We start from the raw sequence: 12,624 nt of genomic DNA, 5'->3' as shown, positions 1-12,624 counted from the left end.
TGTATTTAGATGTGCACGTGAGATGACAAGGCACACATGGCTATGGGTCAAATGCAAACTGGGATTATAATGCTGATGTAATTATTTTTGTCTGGTGCAGACATGATGTGCCAAAGTGTTTTTCTTTGACCTTATCACTCTATTCCATGTGAACCCAATAATATTTCAGAGGAATTGGCAGCATAATGGTAATGCCAGTGGACTAATAATCCCGACGCTGAGTGTAATGGTGTGGGAACATGTCTTCAAATCCCACCATGGCAGCCAAGGTGCCATTCATGCTCAGTTCATCAATCTGGAATGGGCAACTAGTCCCTGTGATGGGACTATCATTGATTGTTGTAAAGATCCATCTGATTCATTAACGTCCTTTTAAGAATGAAAACCTGCTGCCCTTAGCTAATCTAGCCTACATGTGACTCCTGATCCACAGCCATGTGGTTGTCTCTAAAACCTCCTCTGAAATATTAACTTTAAAGGCAATTAAGGATGAACAACACATTTAGATTGGCCAGTGATGCCCACAACCTATGAAAGAAGAAATAATAATATTAAATTCCGATTTACAGTTACTAAATTAAGGATCTCCCATTTGAAGATTTTTAGTTTGATTTATTTTCGTTCATTGGCAGAATATATTCTAATGCTAAAGGTAACAGGTCTCCAAAATGTCATTTTGTATTCTGTTCAGACACAGGATCGGATCCAGACTCTCCATCAGACCCTCCATCACATCAGCAAGATCTGCAGCATGAACCTGGGCTCAGCCACCTGGGACCGGGACATGGTGGAAAACCTCCGCCTTCTCCTGGACCGACAGCTCAGTGAGCTGGAAGAATGTGTCAGGAAACAGGGATCAGAGCACAAGATGAGGAGAAACACCGCCATTCATAATTACTTTCGGAAACTGGAGAAGTTTCGCAATCAGGAGGTGGGACAATTGATAATTGACTGTGTGATTACTGGCTGGTTGATCATTTCACCCGATCAACGTTAGTTTATTTTCTAATACACTTTCCTGAATAATTTTCTTTTTCAGAAATTCAGTGACTGTGCCTGGGAAATAATCCGAACTGAGACCAGGGCCCGATTACAACAGATGCTTTTCATAATGCTGCAAATCAGCAGAAGAAACTGATAAATACATTGGTCCAGACTGGGAACAAAGAATGTTTATTTTGAAGACTTTTCATATGCAGCTATATTTTTATATGGATATTTGAAATTCATTTTATACTTTATTGTAATGATGAGAGAACAATGAGTGACTTGATGAAATTGTTCATTGTCTTTATTTATTTTAATTTATTGATACCTAGAGCGGTGTCACTGTGGGTCGTGAGTCTGGTTAGGAATGTTCTGTCAGGCTTTCAGGATATGGGTTTCCAGACCTTTCCTCAATGGACAATATTCCAAACTATTTCAGCCTCCTTAATTGATTGATATTTATTTTTGTGATGTCTTTGTATAATGAAATGTTACAATTTTAATCAATGTGTAAAATGAGTAAAAAATATTAAATTATTAATATTTATTAAGAGCTGGGTAATAGACAATATTTTTCTAAATTGGAAAATGTTATACTGAATGAGAGCATGTATTTATATATTTCATATTTCTAATAAATACTTTTTGATATTACACATTTACTCAAATTGTGTTCACTTCTCATTTCTGTCAGTTAGTTTTCCAGATTGCAAGTGGTCTGATTCTCCTCCCTGCTGCCTGTTGCTGTTGCTCCTTTTCTGCTCTGTTTTCCATCCTCCCCATCATCAGATTTTCCCTCACCCGGCAGAACTGTGAATTCATTTTGAACTCAACTTGCCCAGATTCTCGTATCTTTAAACATTCTGCTCCACTTCCAGTGGTGGCTATGAAGGAGTAAGTCGCACATTTGGTGGATCCCGCTCGGGTCGGACTTTTGGAGCTTTTATCCCGATTTTTTACCGGACTTGATTTGAAAAATCAATGACAGAGGCAATTGTGTACTGGATTCCAACATTGGTGCATGTAGAGGAGGACTAGAAGTGCTCATAAAGGCAGAAACAGAAGGACAGAGAAGGCTTGGGCTGAAGCTGCACCGGGATTAAGCATGGTGGAGAACCGGACCTCTGGCTTCTCGACCCAGCGGTCAATGGAGGAGCTGATGCAAGTTATCCAGGAGGGCGTTGCCAAGCAGAAGCAGGACTGCTTGGACCCGATTAAAGAGGCAATTGCACGGCTGGAGCTTAGATTGTGTGCCCAAGATCGGCGATCCAGAAAGTAGAGAAGACGCTGGCTGACCAGAAGGAACATCAAACATCAGTGAAGTTGGAGGTGGGGATGCTGAGTGACCAGCAGAAAAGGCTCCTGGAGAAGGTGGAGGACCTAGAGAACTGGTCCCGCCGGCAGAACCTGAGAATCATTGGGCTCCCAGGGGGATCCGAAGGAGCGGGCACAGTATGTATGAGGCATACATACTGGCCATGTTCGAGAAGCTGCTGGGGATGGGGCATTCCCCCGATGCTTGGAGGTGGACAGGGCTCACAGAGCGCTCGCGAGGAAACCGCAAATGGGAAGCCCGCGAGGACAATGGTGGTGGGATTCCACAGGTATTTGGATAAGGAGCGTATTTTACAGTGGGCCAAGCAGACACGGAGCTGTAGCTGGGACAACTGTATCCTGCGGATCTATCAGGAGTGCGGAGGAGGCAAGGAGAAGAGCGGGGTTTAACCAGATCAGGTCGACCCTTTTCAAGAAAAAGGTGAAGTTTGGCTGTTGTATCCGGCCCGCCTCTGGATCACAAACGAGGAGCAACATTTCTATTTCGAGTCACCTCGCCTGGGGGCGGGCCAGTGGAGGCTTGGGACGCGGGCTGACGACTGGCCCAAGAGAGGGGATGGCTGATCATTCAAGGGGGTGAGCGATGAGCCCCTCAACTAGACTGATCACCTGGAATGTGAGAGGGCTCAATGGGCCGGTCAAGAGGGCAAACGTGTTTGCGCATTTGAGAGGAATGATGACAGACGTGGTAATGCTGCAGGAGACGCACCTTAGAGTAGCTGACCAGATTAGATTAAGGAAAGGTTGTGTCGGACAGGTTTTTCACTCGGGACTGGGCCTGAAGACTAGAGGGTTCGCGATCCTGATCAACAGATGAGTGGTGTTTGAGGCGGGAAGAATAGTTTTGGATGTGGGAGGCCAGTACATTATAGTCAGTGGGAAATTGGAGGGGATGCAGGTGGTACTAGTAAATGTATATGCGCCAAACTGAGACGACGTGTAGTTTATAAAGAGCATGCTGGGGAAGATACTTGACCTGGATTTGCATAAACTGGTCATGGGAGGGGATATCAACACAGTTATTGATCCTGGTTTTGACCGGTCAAGTTCAAAAATGGGCAGGGTGCCAGCAATGGCTAAGGAGCTAAATGGGTTCATGGAGCAGATGTGGGGGGTGGAAGCATGGAGATTTGGGCAGCCAAGTGTGAAGGAGTTCTCCTTCTACTCACACGTGCATAAACATGTACTCCCGGATTTATTTATTTATTCTGAGCAGGGTTCTACTGACGGGGATGGTGGACATGGGGTACTCCGCAATCACAATCTCAGACCATGCCCCACACTGGGTTGACCTACAGGTTATTAAAGACAGTAACCAGCGCCCGCACTGGAGGTTAGACATGGGACTTGTAGCTGACGAGGAGGTGTGCGGGCGGTTGAGGAAATGTATTCAGAACTACCTGGAGGTCAATGACATGGGGGAAATTTCAGCAGCTGTTGTCTGGGAGGCATTGAAGGCGGTGGTTAGAGGGGAGCTGATCTCAATACGGGCCCATAGGGAGTAGGTGGGCAGGGCAGAGATGGACTGACTGGTAATGGAGATACTACAGGTCGACAGGAGGTATGCGGAGACTCCAGAGGCAGGGCTTTTAAGGAACAGCGGAGGCTACAGGCGGAGTTCGGCTTGTTAACCACAGGGAGGGCGGTGGAGGAGCTGAGAATGGCGAGTGGGGCAATTTATGAGCATGGAGAGAAGGCCAGCAGAATGCTTGCACAGCAGCTTAGAAAGAGGAAGGCAGCCAGGGAGATTGGGAAAGTAAAGGATGGAGACGGGAACCTGGTTGGAGATTCAGCAGGGTTGAATAAGGCATTTAAGGAGTTTTATAATAGGTTGTACGGGTCGGAACCCCCACCTGGGCCGGAGGGGATGAGGCACTTCCTAGGGGGGGGGCTGAATTTCCCGAATGTGGATGGGGAGCTGGTAGAAGGGCTGGGGGCCCCGATCGGGATCAAAGAGATAGCGGAGGGGCTGAAGACCATGCAGTTGGCTAAAGCCCTGGGGCTGGATGGGTACCCTGTGGCGTTCTATAAAAAGTTATCTGCAATATTGGGACCGCTGTTGATGAGGACATTCAATGAGGCAAGGGAGAGAGGGGTACGTCCCCTGACGATGTCACAGGCCACGGTCTCGCTGATCCTGAAGCGGGACAAGGATTGGTAGCTGTGTGAGTCCTACAGGCCAATATCCCTATTGAATGTGGATGTCAAACAGCTGGCCAAATTTTTATCCTGTAGGATTGAAGACTGTTTTCCAGACGTGATTGGGCAGGACCAGACGGGCTTCGTTAAGGGAAGGCAGTTGGTGGCCAATGTAAGAAGGTTGTTAAATGTGAGCATGATGCCCCCAGAAGGTAGGGAGTTGGAGGTAGTGGTTGTAATGGATGCAGAGAAGGGTTTTGTTAGAGTGGAATGGGAATGTTTTTGGTAGGTACTGGGATGGTTCGGGTTTGGGCGGGGCTTTATTGACTGGGTCAGGTTGCTGTATCAGGCTCCTGTGGCGAGCGTACAGACAAATAGGAAAACATTGGGATATTTTCGGCTTCTCAGGGGAAGAGACAGCGATGCTCCCTCTCTCCACTGTTGTTTGCGTTAGCAAAAGAGCTGTTGGTAATTGCACTAAGAGCCTCAAGGGGGTGGTCCGGGGTGTGAGTGGAACACAGAGTCTTGCTTGATGCAGACGACCTGCTCCTGTATACATTGGACCCAGTAGAGGGATGGAAGAAATCATGAGGATTCTGGGGGAATTTGGCCAGTTTTCGGGGTACAAACTAAATATGGGGAAAAGCGAGATGTTTGTGATCCAGGCAAGGGGACAGGAGAGGCGGCTGGGTGAAGTGTCGTTTAGAGTGGTAGAGGGGAACTTTAGGTATATATACATCCAAGTGGCACAGGAATGGGAACGGTTGCACAAACTTAATCTGGCCCGACTAGTAGACCAACTGAAGGATGATTTCCGAAGGTGGGACGCGCTCCCGTTGTCATTAGCTGGGAGGATCCAGATGGTGAAAATGACGGTCCTTCCTAGATTCCTGTTTGTATTCCAGTGTCTCCCCATCAATATTCGGCGGTCCTTTTTAAAACGGGGTAACAAAGTTATCACTGGCTTTGTATGGTGGGTAAGACCCTGCGAATAAAAAAGGGGATGCTTGAGCAGAGCCGGGGGGAGGGCGGGCTGGTGCTGCCAAACTTCAGTAACTATTAATGGGCAGCGAATATAGTCATGATTAGGAAGTGGGTGGTGGGGGGAAGTGTCGGCATGGGAGCGCATGGAGGCGGCCTCATGTAAGGGCAGCAGCTTGGGAGTGTTGATAACGGCGCCTCTGCCATTCCTGCCGGCATGGTCCTTCAACAGCCCCGTGGTTGTGGCGGCCCTGAGATCCTGGGGGCAATGGAGGAAGCATGTGGGAGTGGAGGGAGCATCGGTCTGGTCTCCAATCTGTAATAATCGCCGGTTGCCCCGGGAAGGATGGACGGCGGGTTTAGGAGATGGCAGAGGGCAGGAATTGAGGGGATGGGGGATATGTTTATAGAGAGGAGCTTTCCTAGCTTGAGGGAGCTGAAGGAGAAATTTGGATTGGCGAGGGGAAACAAATTCAGGTACCTGCAGGTGAGGGACTTCCTATGTAGGCAGGTCTCAACCTTCCCACTCCTACCACCAAGGGGGATACAGGATAGGGTAGTTTGCAGAGTGTGGGTGGGAGAAGGGAAGGTCTCTGACATCTATAAGGAACTCATAGGGTCAGGGGACAAGCAGACTGAGGAGCTGATGAGCAAGTGGGAAGAGGAGTTAGGAGGAGAGATAGAGGAGGGTCTCTGGGCAGATGCGTTGAGTAGAGACAACGCATCCACAACATGCGCCAGGCTCAGCCTGATACAGTTTAAGGTCATTCAGCGGGCTCACATGACAGTGGCCCGGATGAGCAGGTTCTTTGGGGTAGAAGATAGGTGCGCAAGGTGTGGGTGGAGGCTGTGGGGGGGGGGGGGGGGGGGCAGTGAACCATGTCCACATGTTTTGGACATGCCCAAAGCTCAGGGGATTCTGGTAGGGTTTTGCAGAAGTCATGTCGACGGTGTTAAAAACAAGGGTGGCACCGAGTCCGGAGGTGGCAATTTTGGGAGTGTCGGACGATCCGGGAATCAAGAAGGAAAAATAAGCAGACGTTCTGGCCTTTGCTTCACTGGGAACCCGGAGACGGATATTATCAGCTTGGAGGGACTCAAAGCCCCCGAGGTTGGAGACCTGGCTATCTGACATGGCTAGCTTTTTCTGTTTGGAGAAAAGCAAGTTTGCCTTGAGAGAGTCACTGTTAGGGTTCGCCCAGAGGTGGCAACCTTTCAACATCTTTGTGGAAAATTAATCGTCAGCAGAGGGGCGGGGGGGGGGGGGGGGGGGGGGGGGGTTAGTTTAGCTTAGAGTAGGGAGTTAATAAAGGTGGGACCTGTAAGGGAGGAAGCAGGCGTTTTGCACTATGTTTATAGACTCATGTACATTGTTTATTTTGTCATTGTTGTAAAACCAAAAATACCTCAATAAAATGTTTATTAAAATAAAACCCTTCTGCTCCTCAACAATCTAGTATCATAGAATTCCTACTGTAGAGAAGGAGGCCATTCAACCTATCGAGTCCGCACTGACCCTCTGAAAGAACAACGTACCTCGGCTCACTCCCCTCACGTATCGCTATAACCCCATAACCTGACTTAACCTACACAGCTTTGGACATTTAGAGCCAATTTTCGCAGAGCCAATCGACCTAACCTGCATGTTTTCTGACTGTGGGAGGAAGCCGGAGCAACCAGAGGAAATCCGGGCAGAAACGGAGAGAACATGCAAACTCCACACAGATAGTCACCCAGGGCTGGAATTGAAGCTGTGTCACGGGTGCCGTGAGGCACTAGTGTTAACCACTGTGCCACCAAGCCAGCCTTTGATTACATTCTGGCACCGAGGCTGAGAGGACTCGGTATGACATCCAGAATAAATATATAGAAAATTGATTCACAGTTCCGCCAGGTGAGGGAAAATCAGAGGATGGAGAGAATGGAAAATAGAGCAGAGAATGAGCCACAGCAACAGGCAGCAGATAGGAGAATTCAGACCATTTGTACTGAGGAAATCAAACCAACAGAAATCAAAAGTGAACATAACTTTAGAAATGTGTGATATTAAAAACTATTTATTATAAATAGTAAATATATAAATACATGCTCTCATTCAGTATAACATTTTCCAGTTTAGATAAACATTGTCTATTACCTCATTCTTAATAAATATCAATAACTTAACATTTTAACTCATTTTACACATTAAATAAAATTGTAACATTTTATTATACAAAGACATCATGAAAATAAATATCAATCAATTAAAGAGCCTGAAATAGTTTGAAATGTTGTCCATTGACGAAAGGTCTGGGAACCCATATCCTGAAAGCTTGACAGAACATTCCAAACCAGACTCACTACCCACAGTGACACCGCTCTAGGTATCAATAAATTAAAATAAAGACAATGAACAATTTCATCAAGTCACTCATTATTCTCTCATCATTACAACAAAGTATAAAATTATAAAATGAATTTCGAATATCCATATAAAAATATAGCTGCACATGAAAAGTCTTCAAAATAAACATTCTTTGTTCCCAGTCTGGACCAATGTATTTATCAGTTTCTTCTGCTGATTTGTAGCATTATGAAAAGCATCTGTTGTAATCGGGCCCTGGTCTCAGTGCGGATTATTTCCCAGGCACAGTCACTGAATTTCTGAAAAAGAAAATTATTCAGGAAAGTGTATTAGAAAATAAACTAATGTTGATCGGGTGAAACAATCGACCAGTCAGTAATCACACAGTCAATTATCAATTGTCCCACCTCCTGATTGAGAAACCTTTCCAGTTTCCGAAAGTAATTATGAATGGCGGCGTTTCTCCTCATCTTGTGCTCTGATCCCTGTTTCCTGACACATTCTTCCAGCTCACTGAGCTGTCGGTCCAAGAGAAGGCGGAGATTTTCCACCGTGTCCCGGTCCCAGGTGACTGAGCCCAGGTTCATGCTGTAGATCTTGCTGATGTGACGCAGGGATTGATGGAGAATCTGGATCTGATCCTCTTTCTGTACAGAATACAAAATGATTTTAGAGAGACCTGTTACCTTTAGCATTCGCACACATTATTTCGAAGAACAAAAATATATCAAACTAAACATGCTCAAATGGCAGTGGTCTCGCAATACTCCGTACTTCGCCCCCGACTATATTCCCGATACACATCGGATTGTGGCAAAATGCGGCTCCAGCGCCATCTATTGGGTTGCTGACGACACGACTACAGTGGGTCGGATCTCGAACAATGAGTCAGAATACAGAAGGGAGATAGAGAATCCAGTGGAGTGCTGTAACAACAACAATCTCTGCCGCAATGCCAGCAAAATCAAAGAGCCGGTCATTGACTTTAGGAAGCAAAGTCTTATACAGACCCCTGTTTGCATCAACAGGGCTGAGGGGGAGATTACATAGAATCTACAGTGCAGAAGGAGGCCAGTCGGCCCATCGAGTCTGCACCTGCTCTTGGAAAGAGCACCCTACCCAAGGTCAACATCTCCACCCTATCCCCATAACCCAGTAATCCCACTCAACACTAAGGGCAATTTTGGTCACTAATGGCAATTTATCATGGCCAATCCACCTAACCTGCACATCTTTGGACTCTGGGAGGAAACCGGAGCACCCGGAGGAAACCCACGCACAGACAGGGAGGATGTGCAGACTCCGCACAGACAGTGACCCAAGCCGGAATCGAACCTGGGACCCTAGAGCTGTGAAGCGATTATGCTATCCACAATGCTACCGTGCTGCCTACAGATGGTTGACAGCTTCAAATTCCTAGGTGAGCACATCACCAAAAATCTGTCCTGGTCCACCCACTTTAACACCACCACCAAGAAAGCACAACAACACCTATACTTCCTCAGGAACCTAAATTCGGCATGTCCACAATGACTTACCAAATTTTACAGGTACACCATAGAAAGCATCATATCTGGCTGCATCACAGCCTGGTATGGCAACTGCTCGGCCCAAGACCGCAAGAAACGTCAGAGATCGTGAATAATAACAACCAGGAATCAAACCTGACAAGATTGTTTTGTGGATGTCCAATTGCTGAATTCCCTGACTCCAACTGGTTTGGTAAAAGTGGCTGTGGGGATGATGTCCTTAAGAGGGTATTAAATCTGTGTCTCCTGGACCTTGTACCATGAACTAATGGGAAGTTTTTCCTTGTCTATCTTACTGAAGCCATGATGTGGAGATGCCGGCGTTGGACTGGGGTGAGCACAGTAAGAAGTCTTACAACACCAGGTTAAAGTCCAACAGGTTTGTTTCAAACACGAGCTTTCGGAGCACGGCTCCTTCTCCACCTGAAGAAGGAGCCGAAGGAGCCGTGCTCCGAAAGCTCGTGTTTGAAACAAACCTGTTAGACTTTAACCTGGTGTTGTAAGACTTCTTACTGTATCTTACTGAAATCAGCAATAATCATGAATGGTTTTGCACTGAAGCTATATATCTGACACGAGATGCGCCTCGTTAACATTAGGAATATTATAATTGCATTGTACACGTAAGATTGCACTTAATGTCAATCTGAAGTGGAAATACTTTGGAATATATGTCCACAGATTTTAAGTATAATTATATTTTGCGGGAGGAAATTGTTGATCAGAGGAACGACAGGCTCAGAAACAGTGATATTGGGAGATTAAGATAGTTCAAGCAATCCGATAGTTGCAACAAGAAAGTAATTTGCAATGAAGAGTTGATGAGAGACAGGGGCATAATTTCAGGGGTTAGAGATAATGAGATAGTGAATGCGGGAAGAGAGAGTGACACAGTTCATGGGTGAGATACAGAATGAAATATAACGACAGAAGCTGCTATCATTATCACAATGGGTGCAAATTACTCTATTGAAAATACCTGATGTTCCCGGTTCCGATCAGGTTGTTGCTCTAACTACAGAGTGAAATGTAACGACAGAAGCTGCTACCATTGTCACACTCACCTCTAATCCCTTCGAAAGTTTCACCAGGTTCAAGGGCTTGGTTTTCAGCGCGTGCCTGTGTTTTATACAGTGTCTGGGAAAGGAACCACCCTGAGAGGAGTAAAATATAATCTCATTAAAAACCCCAAACTATTTCTCCAGTTATAACATTTCACAGCAAGTAGACCCAATGTGATTCACAGGCTGCTCAGAAACCAGCTTCAACTCACCATTTCATTCAGTTTGCTGAGTGTCTCTGTGTTGAGAACTTGCTGTAACTGCAGCCTCTCACAGCCCAGACTGAGGGTCCCGGACAAGAGGAACAACACCGTCACAAACCTCCAAATACTGGCCAGAGCCATGAGCAACCGAGCCAGAGTGAGACACCGATGTGAAAGATGAGAAAGCGGAGGCTTCGTGGTTCAGCGGCGAGAAAGATTCTTGTGAAGCGAATGAAAGTGGGAAAGTCGCTTGTGATCCGGGAGCGAGCGCCTGTGTTGGCGAATGGAGTGAGTGTGAATGAGGACTCTGCTGGGAGCTGGCACTGGCTCTGACATTCTGTCGCCTTTAATATGTGGATATGACATTGGAAAAGTGAAAATGGGCTGGAGGATTTGTGTTCGAGCTGCAGGAGATCAATAGTTTGTGCGGTTTCTCTTTGAGGTCAGGAAGCTGAAAGCTGGAGACTCCGGAAGCAGCGAGTGGGAAATCCCTGCGAGAAAATCCCAAGCAGCGCTGGCTTCGAGCTCAGTGTTGTGAAGCTTCACATCACCCGGGGGCAGCAAGTTGGTGTAGAGGGGGCTCAGTATTGGGGGTGGGGGGGGGGGGGGGCAGTAAGGTGGTGTAGAGGGTGGCTCAGTATTGGGGAGCAGTAAGGTGGTGTAGAGGGAGAGTCAGTATTGGGGGGGGGGGCAGTAAGGTGGTGTAGCGGGAGGCTCAGTATTGGGGGGCAGTAAGGTGGTGTAGAAGGAGGCTCAGTATTGGGGGGTGGGGTGCAGGGGGAACATGTATTGGGGGCTGGATTTGACCATATGGATTATAGAGACACCGAGAACGGGAATCCGGTGCGGCGGCTTTTCGAGCTGACCCGGGGCCCCATTGCCTCTGAAATGCACCGGGACACGGTTTGTTTACATCGCGCTTGTCCTCTCCACACTTCACAGCTTGAACATTGCAGAGAGCCCAGCTCAGAGCCCAGGCTCCCCGCTTCATGGACACTGACTCCGTTCCCATTGAGCTGTCCCACAATCTGCTCTTTCACTGGCACAACTTGCTCATTTCCCGCTGCTTTCTGGAGACGTTTTCAAGAGTTTGACTGAAAGAATATTTCATCTGCTCCGATTCCGAGGGTGAAAGTGATTCCGCTCCCTCTCCTTTCACCCCGTTTCTTTCTTGTCTCTCTCTCTCTCTCCCGGGAAAGCGGCCGCCTCAGTTTCTCTCTGGAAATGAACCTTGTTGTCAGTTTGTTCCAAAAGCGAAAGTGCCTCAGGGAAAGTGAAGGCGTTTTGTCATTTCCGAGAGGGAGGAGAGTTTGTGAAGCGAGCGGCTTTAATTCATTGATGGGATGTGAGGGTCGCAGGCAAGGCCAAGGTTTCTCATCTCTAATTCACAGGTCGCGCAACAACGCGGAATTGCAGAGCAGAAACATATAGCCAAGTTCCGCACACATGAGTACGGCCTCAACCGGGACCTGGGACTCATGTCGCATGACATTCACCCCCCACCATCTGGCCTGGGCTTGCGAAATCCTACCAACTGTCCTGGCTTGAGACAATTCACACCTCTTTTACCTGGGGTTACCCCTGTCTCTGGCTCTGTGAAGACTTATTTACCCGCATTCAAAGTATCATCTTGCATCTTTGACTTTGTCTGTATAAATGTTTCTGGAACCTACCTCTCCATTCACCTGAGGAAGGAGGAATGCACCAAAAGCTAGTCATGATGTGGAGATGCCGGGCGTTGGACTGGGGTGAGCACAGTAAGAAGTCTTAAAACACCAGGTTAAAGTCCAACATGTTTGTTTCAAACACTAGCTTTCGGAGCACTGCTCCTTCATCCGGTGAATGAAGAGGTATGAAAGCTAGTGATTTGAAACAAACTTGTTGGACTTTAACCTGGTGTTGTAAGACTTCTTTGTGTGCCCACCCCAGTCCAACGCCGGCATCTCCACATCATTGAATCCTGAGAGTGCAGAAGGCAGCCATTCGGCCCATCGAGTCTGCACCAACCGTCTGAAAGATTTTCCACTGCAACTCATTGCCAA

The 12,624-nt window shown here is 47.2% G+C and overlaps 2 protein-coding genes across 2 annotated transcripts; one reads left to right on the top strand and one right to left on the bottom strand.

Moving 5' to 3' along the window:
* Positions 1–642: 642 nt before the first annotated feature.
* Positions 643–1,328, top strand: LOC119953884 (interferon alpha-F-like). Its single transcript, XM_038778508.1, has 2 exons — positions 643–931; positions 1,040–1,328. Exons 1-2 carry the CDS (start codon positions 644–646, stop codon positions 1,136–1,138), a joined length of 387 nt encoding a protein of 128 aa, XP_038634436.1. The 5' UTR covers position 643; the 3' UTR covers positions 1,139–1,328.
* A 6,639-nt stretch (positions 1,329–7,967) lies between these two features.
* LOC119953999 (interferon alpha-F-like) lies at positions 7,968–10,723 on the bottom strand. Its single transcript, XM_038778777.1, has 4 exons — positions 10,592–10,723; positions 10,383–10,472; positions 8,197–8,436; positions 7,968–8,088 (listed from the first exon to the last, which is right to left on the bottom strand). The coding sequence occupies exons 1-4, from the start codon at positions 10,721–10,723 to the stop codon at positions 7,990–7,992; spliced, it is 561 nt and encodes a 186-aa protein (XP_038634705.1). The 3' UTR covers positions 7,968–7,989.
* Between the last annotated feature and the right edge of the window lie 1,901 nt (positions 10,724–12,624).

Source organism: Scyliorhinus canicula, chromosome 19 (genome assembly GCF_902713615.1).
Source record: "Scyliorhinus canicula chromosome 19, sScyCan1.1, whole genome shotgun sequence".
NCBI classification, from domain to species: Eukaryota; Metazoa; Chordata; class Chondrichthyes; order Carcharhiniformes; family Scyliorhinidae; genus Scyliorhinus; species Scyliorhinus canicula.
Note: the sequence above shows the minus strand (reverse complement) of the source record. Positions and strands in the feature narration are given on the sequence as shown.